Source organism: Phlebotomus papatasi, chromosome 3, assembly GCF_024763615.1.
Source record: "Phlebotomus papatasi isolate M1 chromosome 3, Ppap_2.1, whole genome shotgun sequence".
Taxonomy (NCBI): Eukaryota; Metazoa; Arthropoda; class Insecta; order Diptera; family Psychodidae; genus Phlebotomus; species Phlebotomus papatasi.
This window is the reverse complement of record NC_077224.1, coordinates 6,269,898-6,281,977: the sequence shown is the minus strand read 5'-3', so window position 1 is coordinate 6,281,977 and position 12,080 is coordinate 6,269,898. Positions and strand designations below refer to the sequence as shown.

The window sequence follows — 12,080 nt, the reverse complement described above, 5'->3', positions numbered from 1 at the left end:
GCTAGTGTCGATAATTATCGCCACTAATTTATCGACAGCTGTGAAGCTGTCGATTTGTACTCTCAAAGTGAAATTTATTGAAAGTTTAAGGTTTTTTTCGGCAGTAAAAATCTTTTTAACACTTTTTAATTTATCTTTATTCTTTAGAAAAATTTCACCAAAAAAGCTGTGGAAATTTCCCAAGAAAACCACAAGGAATTCTTAATGAATTTTCAGTCTTGGAAAATTCGTTAGTTTCTTAGGGAATTCCCAGAGAATTCCTAGAGAAATTTCTGTAAATTATTTCCTTTAATTTTTCATGGGATTTACTCCATAAATGTCAATATTTCTGTAGTGAATTTTCCCCTAAATATCTGCAAGAATTCCCTTATTGGAAATTAGAAGGGAATAAATGAAGAAATTACTTTTCTGGGATGTGGAAATTTCCCAACGAAATCACAGAAAATTCCGTTCGATTTTTTGTGATTAGAATTCCCAGGAAATTCCCAAATAATTCCTTCAGAGTTTTCCATTGATTGTTTCCTATAAAATTCCTTAAGATTTTCAACAGAAATTTCGTTATTCATGGATGGAATTTTGTCCTAAAAATCCCCGAAGATTCCACATAGGGGAATACGGACGAAATCACTGGAGAAATTTTACCTCGTTTAGAAGCAGAAATTTCCTATGGGGATCACAGATATTTCCCAAGGGGATTTTCAGTTTCGGAAAAATCTGTAACATCCTAGGGAACTTTTGATGATTTCTTGTGAAAATTTCCTTAGGTGATTTCCAAAAGAATTAGACTTGAATATCCTTAATCCTTTTGTAATTATTATAGCTTATTATAAATATTCATCTTTTAAAAATTGTTTATTTAGAATATATCGTGTTCAATGTTATTGAGATTGTACAAGAAAGGCATATTCCTCGATATTGTTTATGGGGGATAGAAAACAATCTCTCTGTATATTTCACCGATATTAACTCTCAACCAACAAAACACTTCATTAAATATTTAAGTAATTATTTATTGTTTTTTTTTTGTGGTACCCAGAGTTGTAAAAGAGACGAAATACAGCTGAAAATGAAGTGCTTGGAAGTCTTTGGAAGTGGGAGTGTTCGAAAATAAAGTTTTCTCTGTTTAATTCTTAATTTTACAGACTACTATACGCTATTTTTAGATCAGATTTTAAATTCGAGTTGCAAAAAGACATAAGGAACGAAAAGATTCCTTTGTAGTATGTTAGTCGAATTTTGGAAAGGCCTAAATGATGGACTTCTACAGAAAAAGCATTTTGGGTGTTTATTATCATGTTTAAATGACGGAAAAGTGACTTGGGATGATTTACTTTTCAAAGTAACTAAAGTAACTTTCAAATAAGGAGCTCAGAGCAAAAGAAACGCTATTATAATAGGGAAATGCATACGATTTAGAGTTGTTTGCTCCGCACACCTAAAATGTCACAAGAAACTTTTAGCCAATAAAAAATGATCAACTTTTAAAAAAGAATATTTTTGATACGATCTTAAATAATTTTTTTGAAATACATAAATAATATTTATGGATTACAGGCAACTCATTTGCAAAAAGACAAATTTTAAAAAGCATTTTTATCATTTTTCCACCTGATTTCTCGAATATAACTTTGTCAAGAAATTTTTGGTTGATAATTTCTGAAGTTCTGAAGTGCTAAATTAGTTGTTACACTCGTACTTTTGGTCTCTTACAGACTTCCCAAAACAGTTTCATAATTGGAGTCTTGCTTGCTGATTTGGGTGTTTTCGGGTTAAAGCGCTTTTCCTGATGTACGTCCTCTTTTGGTTGCGCTTTATTGGTTCTCTTAATTTTAGTGAAAATTCTTTTTTTCTTTGGAATCGTTGTTTTGGTCACATTCTTCATCCATTGGTAATTTTTGTGTTCATTTCGCTCCTCCGAGTTTTTTCTTTGCATTTTTTTATTTCTGCATTTTTGAGGTTTTTTCTCTTTTTCGTATCCTTTTTCTCTTTATTTGACCTTCTTTTTGGTATAATTTTTTGCGCTCCTTTTGAATTTATTTTAATATTCTATTTTTTTTTAATACTGAAGTGAATTGAACTCGGTGTGACGCCACGGGCCTAGCTGCTCCTGTCACATCTACCTTGAGCATACTTCGGATTGTTTTTGCAATAGGGCTTTTTTTATATCTACTTGATTAGCAAAAAATTAAAATATCGTTATCACGACAAAAGACTATACAGCCTCTGAAGCAGCATTTCCGCCGTTTGGCTTACTAGGCTGGTCATCAACGCTAAGACGGCGACGGACGCAAGAAAATGAATGCCTTATTGTTTTATGGATTTTTGTATCAATTGTGTATGCTTAAGTGTAATAAAAATATTATTATTATTATTATTCAATCATTCATTTACTGCAGTATTCAGTTTTCTTGCGACCAAAAACATCGGCGGAATGTCAAAAAACGATTTCCACAAAGAGTTCCACACGAAAATCTCGCGTGATTCTCTCCGATATTCGTGGATACGGAGAGAAGGCAGGTGGGAAAAATAGGCGAAAATGTCACGGACAGAAGCTCGCGTAAAATCTTCTGTCACAAAATGGAGGATACAGGCCCAACTTTCTCAATAAATTAGTAAAAATAACAATTTTTTTGCCGCGATAGATTTTATTTTACGAATTCTCTAACTGAAAATCAAATCTGCGTCCGGAGCACCTTTCTGATGTTTGAATTTTTGGGGTTTTGCCGATTTCTGCTGACGATTCTGGGCAGCACAGCGTTGAGACTGAAGCAGAGACTCTTGATAGTCTTCCTCCTCAATTCTCTCAGTGATGTTGAGTGTCAACCTGCAAAAGTAAATTTTTGGTCAAGATCTGAGTCAAGATCCGGAAAATCCTTCAAAAAGCCGGAATACTCACCTTTTAACTTTCTCATTCTCCTCCCGAATCTTCTGTTCCTGCAGCTTCAGATTCTTAGCCAAGTGACTGTCAGCCGGAGCGGCAAATGTCCTAAATTGCTGCTTTCCCGCCTTATTCCCGCGCATCATCAGCACAAAAGACACTGTATCATCCTCTTTTGGCTGCTGTTCCTGCATACTCAACTGCTCATAAGTCTTCTTCCCGGTTTTCGCCATCATCGGCACGGGAATGTCCTTCGTGCTGGGCTTTGCTGGATCCCTGAGCCGTTCTTGATAGCTATCCATAGCCATCCTCTCGAAAGCCTGTTCAAATTCCAAATCTTCCTGAGTCTTCTCCGGCGTCTTCCTTCCCTCTTCCTGCACTTCCATTTCCTCCATTTGCTCACCATCTCCCTCCTGATCCCCATCCAATTCTTCAGTCGCCTCCCGACTGCGACGTTCAGTATCATCATCAGAATCTGCCACAGCCTCTGAAGTCTCCTCAGCAGTATTTTCATTATCACTGTCTCCCTCATTGATCACCTCCAATTCACTCTCTGCACTCTCACTCAGTTCATTGCTATGCAGCGTCGGATACAGCTCCAGCTTAAGCTTCTCCACAGCCTCCTTGGCCTGTTCATAGGACGTAAAAAGCTTCAGCTTTGGCCTGACATTGGCAAAGCAATCCCTGTACATGTGCTCCACGAGAATTGGAAATAAATCTCCGCTGGTGTCTGTCTCAAAAACAGGATCACTCTTCTTGAACCAGAAATACTGCTGAAAGAAGAGCAAGAAGTAATCCAGACCCTTGCGACTGGAACTATTGAAGTACTGCCCACAAGAGTCCAGAAGGACACAGGCCAACTTCAGCCTGAACAAACTTCCCGGGGGATCCATAACGGACACCACAGAATGGTCCATTGATACTCCCAGTGAAATGATCGAGTAGAGAGTATTGAGGACATTGTGGCTATCGATCAGGCGATAATTGTACAGTTCACCCAGATACTTGGCCATGGCGATGCGTCTTTGGGCTAATTTGGGCGAATGGATCTCCAGACCAGCCCGAATGTCCTCAAAAACACAATCAATGACCTTTGCCATCGCTTTGTCTTGGTAGGAGCTCAAACCCGCGACTAAATCTGCCAGGCAGCGAATCAGATGATATCGGATGTTGTAGGCTTTGGATAAGCATCTGAAAATTGAATCAGGGAAATAACATTGATTGAAGTAGGCTGCAAGGTGCCCCATTAAATACAAAAGGATGGAAATCATTTTATCAATGGGGGTCCGTAAATCGTCGGAAGTGGAAAATCACTAACAAGGGAAGTACTCGAGTCATCAAATTCATATAAATCTGGAGCTTTGCTCAACTACGCAGAAAGGCATCAAATTAAACGTGGTTATGACCGGAAAATTCGCCATTTTGAATTATTGAAGGTCAAAAGTCAACCACATTGGAAGGATCATTTTTCACCCTATTTGATTAAATTTGGATTTTTTAGAAAAGTATTGCAAATTAGAACCCGGCTGCATCGGTCTTCATCGGTAATGAATCGGTTAAGTACCGAGTTTTTGATTTTCAAATACTTTTGTGATTTATGAATCAATTTTCTGGCTATATGGACCCGAGTGAGTCCGACAGCCTTACATAAAACAGAAGAAGAAGAAGAAGAAGAATCAATTTGATCTCTAGTATACAGTAGACTCTCACTCAATCGGCTCTTTTTCAATCGGGCGGAAAATTTTGTTGACAATTTTCACGTTCAATTATGAAGCTAATTTGCTTAAATTCGCTTTAGTTCTTCCTAATTTATCGTGATCCTTTATAATTGAGCGCTTTTTGTGGAATTTACAAAGGCTTTGACGCCGAAATCTATCGATAAACCGGATGACATTTCGCCCCAAATGCCCAATTGAGAGAGAGTCTATTGTATCAGTGATACCAAAAGATTATGCAAAAAAACTAATTCACGGTGAGCTCTATCTCGTGAGTTCGAGCATTCCGCAAAGCTGGGACATTTTGCCATCTCTTTTCTTATAAAATACTTCTTACTCATTCCAATTTACTTTTTCATTGATCGAATTACACATCAGAAAAGTAGCAATGTATCGGTCTTTAAGAAGCGCACGCTGCCAATTTGGATTTTCTTTTGTGATTCTGAAATTTTAAAAGGCAATTTAATAAATTTACAGACAATTATAGAGACCTAATTTGCTATCTATGATACACTGAAAACAAAGTCTTGTTAAACGGGAAAATGCATCATGTTCAAATTTTGTCAAAATGATTTTATTTACCAATTTGACAAAACTTCCTTTTGACAAACTTTTAACAAGATCCAATTGGCTGTCGATTTGACAAGATTTCCATATTGGTTCTGTTCAGTAATAACCTTTCGAAGAAGCCAAGTCAAACCTATTCGAAAATCTATCGGAAGCCTAAACCGCAAGTTCTCATTCTCACCGCTAAAGCGCGATTGTTCTGCCATTTCGAATTTCGGTATTGACACCACAATCGTCAACAAGGTCAACGACCGAGTGTAAAAGTTTGCTACAAAAACTGTTTCTTTGTGTAGTTTTGTTGAATTTCAGGATGTCAGAACGTTTGAATTGCAATTTAATTAAAATAAATGTCCTTTTAACGAACTTTCTCATTTTTTTTAAACTGATCGGTTTAAACTTTCGAACTTCCAACGGGTTTTCAGGTAAGTTCTCTTTGATTTACAGTAGACTCTTGCTAATTCGGCTCGTTTGAGATCGGGCTACTTTTTAATTCGGGGGGGGGGGGGCAGATAAACTCGAAAAAAGTTTGTTGACATTTTTCAAGTTCGATTATGATTATCAAATGAAGAAAATATGCTCAAATTTGTCATTATTTGTCTTAGTTTTGATGTGATTTTACATTTTTAAGAGGTTTTCTTGAAATTTATAATATCAATGAGCATGTAAACGCAATACGAGTAATGCAGATGAACAAAAAATCGTTGCATTTCAAATAATTTGAAGCCCGAATTTCTCTCTAATTCGATTGACATTTCGGTCCCAAATGCCCGTATTTGAGAGAGTCTACTGTACCTTCGAATCGGTGCAGAAAAAAAACCTCAACCAGAAAGAGCACTCTAATCGGGAAGGTTATTACTGAACGAGAGGATTCTGTATTGAAGAATATGCTTTTGACAAACTTGTTTTGTTAATTTGACAAGACTTTATTCCGGAGCAGAAATATTTTTGAGAGTAACGAGATCGAAAGTATTCGATCTAATTGGAAAGCCTAGTCATGCTTTTTCTTTTAAAATCAAACCATATTTCCGATTTGTCACATAAAAGCCTATCGTAAAGTTATTTAGAGTAAGGGCAGAATCACATTGACCGTAAAATGCTCACCGTCACCGTCAAAGCCCTCACCGTATTTCGTTGATTTACGCATTTTCATTGCAATTCTTACGCAAATTCTCAATTACCATGTTACATTATCTCATACTCGGTGGCACTAGGTGAAAATAATTTAAGAAAATTGAAGAAATAAAGCGAAAATGCGATAAACGGTGAGCAAAAAAACTGTACGAAAAACTGTAGCAAAAAAATCCTACAGTTTTTTTTTGCTCACCGTTTATCGCATTTTCGCTTTATTTCTTCAATTTTCTTAAATTATTTTCACCTAGTGCCACCGAGTATGAGACAAGGTAATATCGTAATAGAAAATTTGCGTAAGAATTGCAATGAAAATGCGTAAATCAACGAAATACGGTGAGGGCTTTGACGGTGACGGTGAGCATTTTACTGTCAATGTGATTCTGCCCTAAGATGTGTAAAATATCTGGCAGATTTATGAGCAGGCTTTAATGCAAACCTGAGCTAAAATAAAAGCCGAAATGAATTTGGTGGTGCCAGTTGGGATTCTTCGAAATGCCGCGAAAATTCACGTAGAGAAAATGAGAGGTTTTTTAATGTGAAAATTGTTTGATTACTTAAAGTTAAGTCATTTTCACAACAAAATCCTTTTAATAATTTATTTGAATAGAGTTATTTGAGTTAATTGTGAATAATTGTCAATATTACAACACAATCATTGAGATGAAATTTTGATCTGGAAGACTCATATTCTTTTGAGCTGTCCCAAAATTCAGAATAGGTTTGAGAAAAACCCTTTTGTACAACACTATTTTGGTTAATAAGGAATGCAAAAGTACATATTACAAGAAGAGACACGATCTGCTAATAAAGATAAAATAGAAAAGAAACTATTTTGTCGCATTTTAGAGATTTTTTGCAACAAATTTCAGATTTGTCAAGTGAGTTATTTGTGTCTCTAGCTTTCTCTCACAGTTGAATTGCGCGCGATTTAAGAACTTTCCATTTGAAGTGATATTTGCATTTAATTTCTTTGTATTTCTGCAAGATTCAAGTAAAAGGGTGTTTAGTGAACAGCTATCCGTCTTCCGACAAAGATATCAAGAAGATAATTTATTTTATGACAGTTTTTCTTTCTATTATGTCTTTTTGGCGCAAAAATATTCATCATGGCACCGTGAATAAGCGGGATTAGTGTTACCAGCACGTCAATCTGCAATTTCCATTAGAACTATCAACACAAAATTTCCGATACTACACGACTTTTAATAAGCACAGGTCTGCTTTAAAGCCAAATTTTACGGGTTAAATTTTGTCTTGGTCTATTTTGGGCTTGATACGGTTTGTAGGCCTAATGCCCTAAACATACTTACGACTTAAGTCGGGAAACGGGTTAGCGTAATTATAATCAAAATAATAATCACATTATATTTCCATCAATTACTGATTAACCCTTTAAGGACGACTGGATCACCCGTGACCCATAGAGAAAATAATTTTTCCTGACTATCTGAAGTTATTTCTTTCTAATGTTTGTACATAATCATGAAGTAGAAAGATGTAGGAATCTAGGATATTTTTTGCAAATCTCCAGCTATTTGCTATATAAAAAATATTTGAGCTCAAAAATGACGAATTTTCAAATTTTCACATTGGTGCTTGAATTTAAATATTTTTCATATTTCTATTTTTTTAAGCAAAAACCTCTTGGGACTAGAAACTATAATAACTATACATAATAGTTCTCAACAAAGTAAAAATTATAGTTTATTGGTATTTTAAGGAAAGCTTCATAATTTTCATGGGTCATATATGACCAAATCGTCCTTAAAGGTAAAAAACACCGAATTTGTCTCTAGTGGATTTTCGAAGATTTGAGGTTACACTGTTTCATGTTTTTGTTTATGTGTACGCAAAATAGTTAATTATTTGTGTAATATTGTGTGATATATCAATTAGCTGAGATTTCCCAGTGCAATACTGACTGAAGAAGGTGATATTTTGATAATTTATAAGATACTTTTGCGTTATGTTGTAAATTCATGACTTTTTACTCTTGTACATGACTTCAAAAATGGGAAAAAAATTTCATGATCAATGACCCCGAAATCATCCATATATTATGCCCGGAAGATAGCGATGATGCCGACAATCTTCTCCTGAACGAAAGCGATATAATATAATTGGAAGAAGACGTGGAAGAAGTGGACTTTGAAGTCTTCATCGAAAACGCATCAACTCCGGAAGAACTCCCGGATCCACAGCAATGTGCAACTGTACGTCTCAAATTCCCAGAGACAAACAACATGGCACCTACCCATTACCATCAAACATGTTTCGAAGAAAACTGAGGTGCACATGGTGCTATCAGAAAAAAGGATTATAAGACCAATTGTATTTGTGAGGCATGCGACATTAATCTCTGTGTTACCTTACCATTGAGAAATTTGTTTCGATGAATATCATAAAAATTAAAAATAAAGCAAACAATAATACATTTTTTCATAAAAATTATTGTTTTTGTGTACCAGTCTTCAAGATTCTTTGAGACCAAAAATTGAATGAAATTTTTTAAAATTAATTTTTCATCGTTTTAATTTTTACTCGTACTCTAAATATTTTTTTATTATTACAAATATATTCAAGTTATTTATCTTTTAAAAAATAACAGAGCAAACGAGTAAACTAGTGGTCTGGAAAATTTTGTGTTTTTTTTTTACCTTTAAGGACGATTGGGTCATATATGACCCATAGTTTTCCAGGACTCCTAGGGATGGGAAAGTTTCTTTTTAACCATAAATCTTTTATTTAAGCTAAAATATCGAGGGAAATTTGATTTCATTGAATTTCGCTCAGCGGAAAGCTTCTGGTTCTTAAAGGGTTAATCCGTCTCTCGGTTTAAGTCCTAAGTATGTCCAGGAAATGAGGTTTATACGGCGTAACTTCCCTAATGTCTTAGCCAGCAAGATATTTGGAAAAAAAATGAAGATTGGATACAATGGACTGGACACAATAGTATATTCGATTTTGAAAAATAGTTCAAAAGGCTTGCTATTTAATTTAGAAATTCGTGTAAGACGGCGGTGGACATAAATTTTGCTGTCTGACGACAAATTGTAAAATGATTTCCTGATTTGGCAAAGCCTACTTAATTTGTCAATTGATGTGTTTAATTTTGGAATATTGAAGTAAATTTTCTTACCTTATGGCATAATCACTGATCTCTTTGTCGTCCCAGTTGATCCTCCGCATCATCTTGATGATCTTGTCCACATTGGACTTATTGAGAGCCTCAAATACCAAATACCGGATGTACATCTGCATCGGAGGTCTCTGTTTCCGCACGATGCCAACACCCTCTGGTGGCTTCACCAGGTAGTACACACTTTCGATCTGTGCCGAATGCCTGGAATCCAGTGCAGTGACCACCTTGAGGCGCATCATCTGCTCCAGGTAGACATTGGTCCTGAGCCGACTCTCTGTGCAGTTGTAGAGATACGTGCCGCAGACTTCCAGGAAGGCACATGCCATCTCAATGTTGTGATGCTGGAAGTCATGCAGGAGGAACTTGAGGCAGTACAGAGCTTCAATCTTCGAGTACATGCCGAATTTTGTGAGTTCCCCAATGAAACGCACCACCTTGATCTTGCTCTCAATATTGATCTGATCCTTCTTGAGAACGTGGTAGCGGAAGTCATTTTTGAGGAGCAGAGCTAGGTCTGTGGCCACGTCCGGAGACACAATGTTGACTGTGGCCACGAAACGGGCAAACATTGGAAGGAGATCTAGGCGAGTCCGTTGGACGCCAAAGAGGACTTTGGCCAGTTTCTTGCGGTTGCTTTTTGTGTTGAGATGCAGGAGGAACTCAATGGCTGCGGAGTCGATGAGTTCCTTGTTGACGCAGTTCATGAGATTGTGCGTGAATGTCTCGAACTGATGCTTGGTACTCTGGGCAGGATGGGGAGCTGAGATTTTGGGCAGGGGCTCTTCTGGAGGGGGCTCAGGCGTGGACGGAGCTGGGATGTCAGTGTCTAGCGGAGGCTCTTCTACAGCCAATTGATCGGGTTCTATGTCCATGTCCAGGACTTCTTCGGTCATCTGAGGCTCCTCGGGAACGATTGAGGGCAGTTTTGGGGCGAAATTTGGCAGGAAGAGTCGCAAATCCGGAAGATCAACGTAGAAGCTCTTGGTCTCCTCATCACCCCAAGGATCCAGTCCCTCAGTTCCTGGATCTGCACACTCGAAGATGATCCCTCCTGAGGACTCCTCAGATTGCTTAGGCAGCTCCGGAAGGGGTTCATTGAGCAAGTCTGAGAGGGTTTGAGTAGAGGAAAGGAGCTTTTCGAAGGACGATTGCATAAATTCAAGTTTCTCCCGGCGTGCATTGGACACTTCTCCCTTGGACGACAAGGCATTCTGGCAGGTCCTCTCCATGGCCACCAGTTCCTTATGACGCTCCTTCACGTGCCCCTTGAGCGCAGTATAGTAATCCCTCAGCAAGTTCCGGAGATTCTGCTGCTTGTCCGGAAGCAGCAGAGTCGATGTTGGAAGGACCATCTTGTGCTTCTCAGCCAGATCACTGATCCTCTTACTCACCAATCCTGCATACTCCTCTCCGCAATTCTTGCAAAAGGACAATATAATCGAAAGATTGGCAAATTCCTCCCGATCCTGCTGAATCAGCGACACCAGGACATTCCCCAACAAAGCCAGGCCACTTTTATTGGAAAAAATCCCCACACTGACCAACTCAGCAAATAGCCTCAAGTCAACTCTCATTTTGCTCGGATTCACCAATTTATCCGTAGCTTTGATATTGAGAATCTTCTGCCAGTGCTCAAAGAAGAGCTGTGAGAATTCCCCATAAAGCTGATGGAGTTTGCTGCAGAGTGTGACCATTGCAGTGACATCGGTTGTCTTGAGCTTTGCCTCGACAATTGCAGCACAAATCTCCGAGATGTACTTGGTCAAATTCAGTCCAGACATATCCTTGGACAGGGATTCCAACTGGGCAGCTGTGAATTGTTTCAATTTCTTCACAAAAGCCGTATTCTTCTTCACATTGGAATCGAGCTTGAAGAAGAATTCCTCAGAGGGACGAACACTGCCCGTATTCTCGGTCCTCAGGGCACTTTTCGCAGCAATCCGATTCTGCACTTCCGCAATGTAAGCCTTAACATCTTCAATTTCCTGCACATCTTCACTCACAGAGGCTTCTTGGGCCTCAGAAGTCTCTTCCACTTTTTCCTGCACCATGTTTACATTTTTATCAGAGAACTTTTACCACGCTGAAGAAAAGACAAAAACTGACGTTTAACTTGAAGCTCGGGAATTGCTGTTTTGTTCACAGCTACTGCAATTGATTGAAAATTGTAATTATGTTCCAAAAACATTAGAAAACAAGAAATATTCAGAGAGTGTGAAAGAACCTTTCCATTGTATAACATTAAATTAAAAAACAAAAATGAAAAAAAATTAAATGAATTAATATTAAAAAAAGCATGTTTGCGTTAAACTCACTTAACCCATTCGTACCCATCGATTAATGTATTAATCAAAAAATAGACGATTTTTGATTATTTATTTCTGCGCAATTCATGTCCGAATTTCTGTCGGGAATGGATTTTGCAATTACTTCGAAAAAATAGTCCGACAGCGATGGAAATACATTTGTTGTTCTCTTCTGTCATGCAAAATTTTTGCTCAAAATGGCGAACGGAAAATACGACATCCCGTCGAATTTCTTAAAATTGACCTCCATCCTCTTTCCTAATTTGAATTCTGATTGCTAATTCGTGTTCTTAGATAGTTACTCTATCTAAATCAAAAGATTGTGGGAATAAGCCGACGTT

General features: G+C 37.5%; 1 protein-coding gene across 1 annotated transcript; it reads right to left on the bottom strand.

Moving 5' to 3' along the window:
* Nucleotides 1-2,623: 2,623 nt before the first annotated feature.
* On the bottom strand, nt 2,624-11,535 carry LOC129806568 (regulator of nonsense transcripts 2). Its single transcript, XM_055855247.1, has 3 exons — nt 9,431-11,535; nt 2,897-4,069; nt 2,624-2,824 (listed from the first exon to the last, which is right to left on the bottom strand). The coding sequence occupies exons 1-3, from the start codon at nt 11,482-11,484 to the stop codon at nt 2,662-2,664; spliced, it is 3,390 nt and encodes a 1,129-aa protein (XP_055711222.1). The 5' UTR covers nt 11,485-11,535; the 3' UTR covers nt 2,624-2,661.
* Nucleotides 11,536-12,080: the final 545 nt, after the last annotated feature.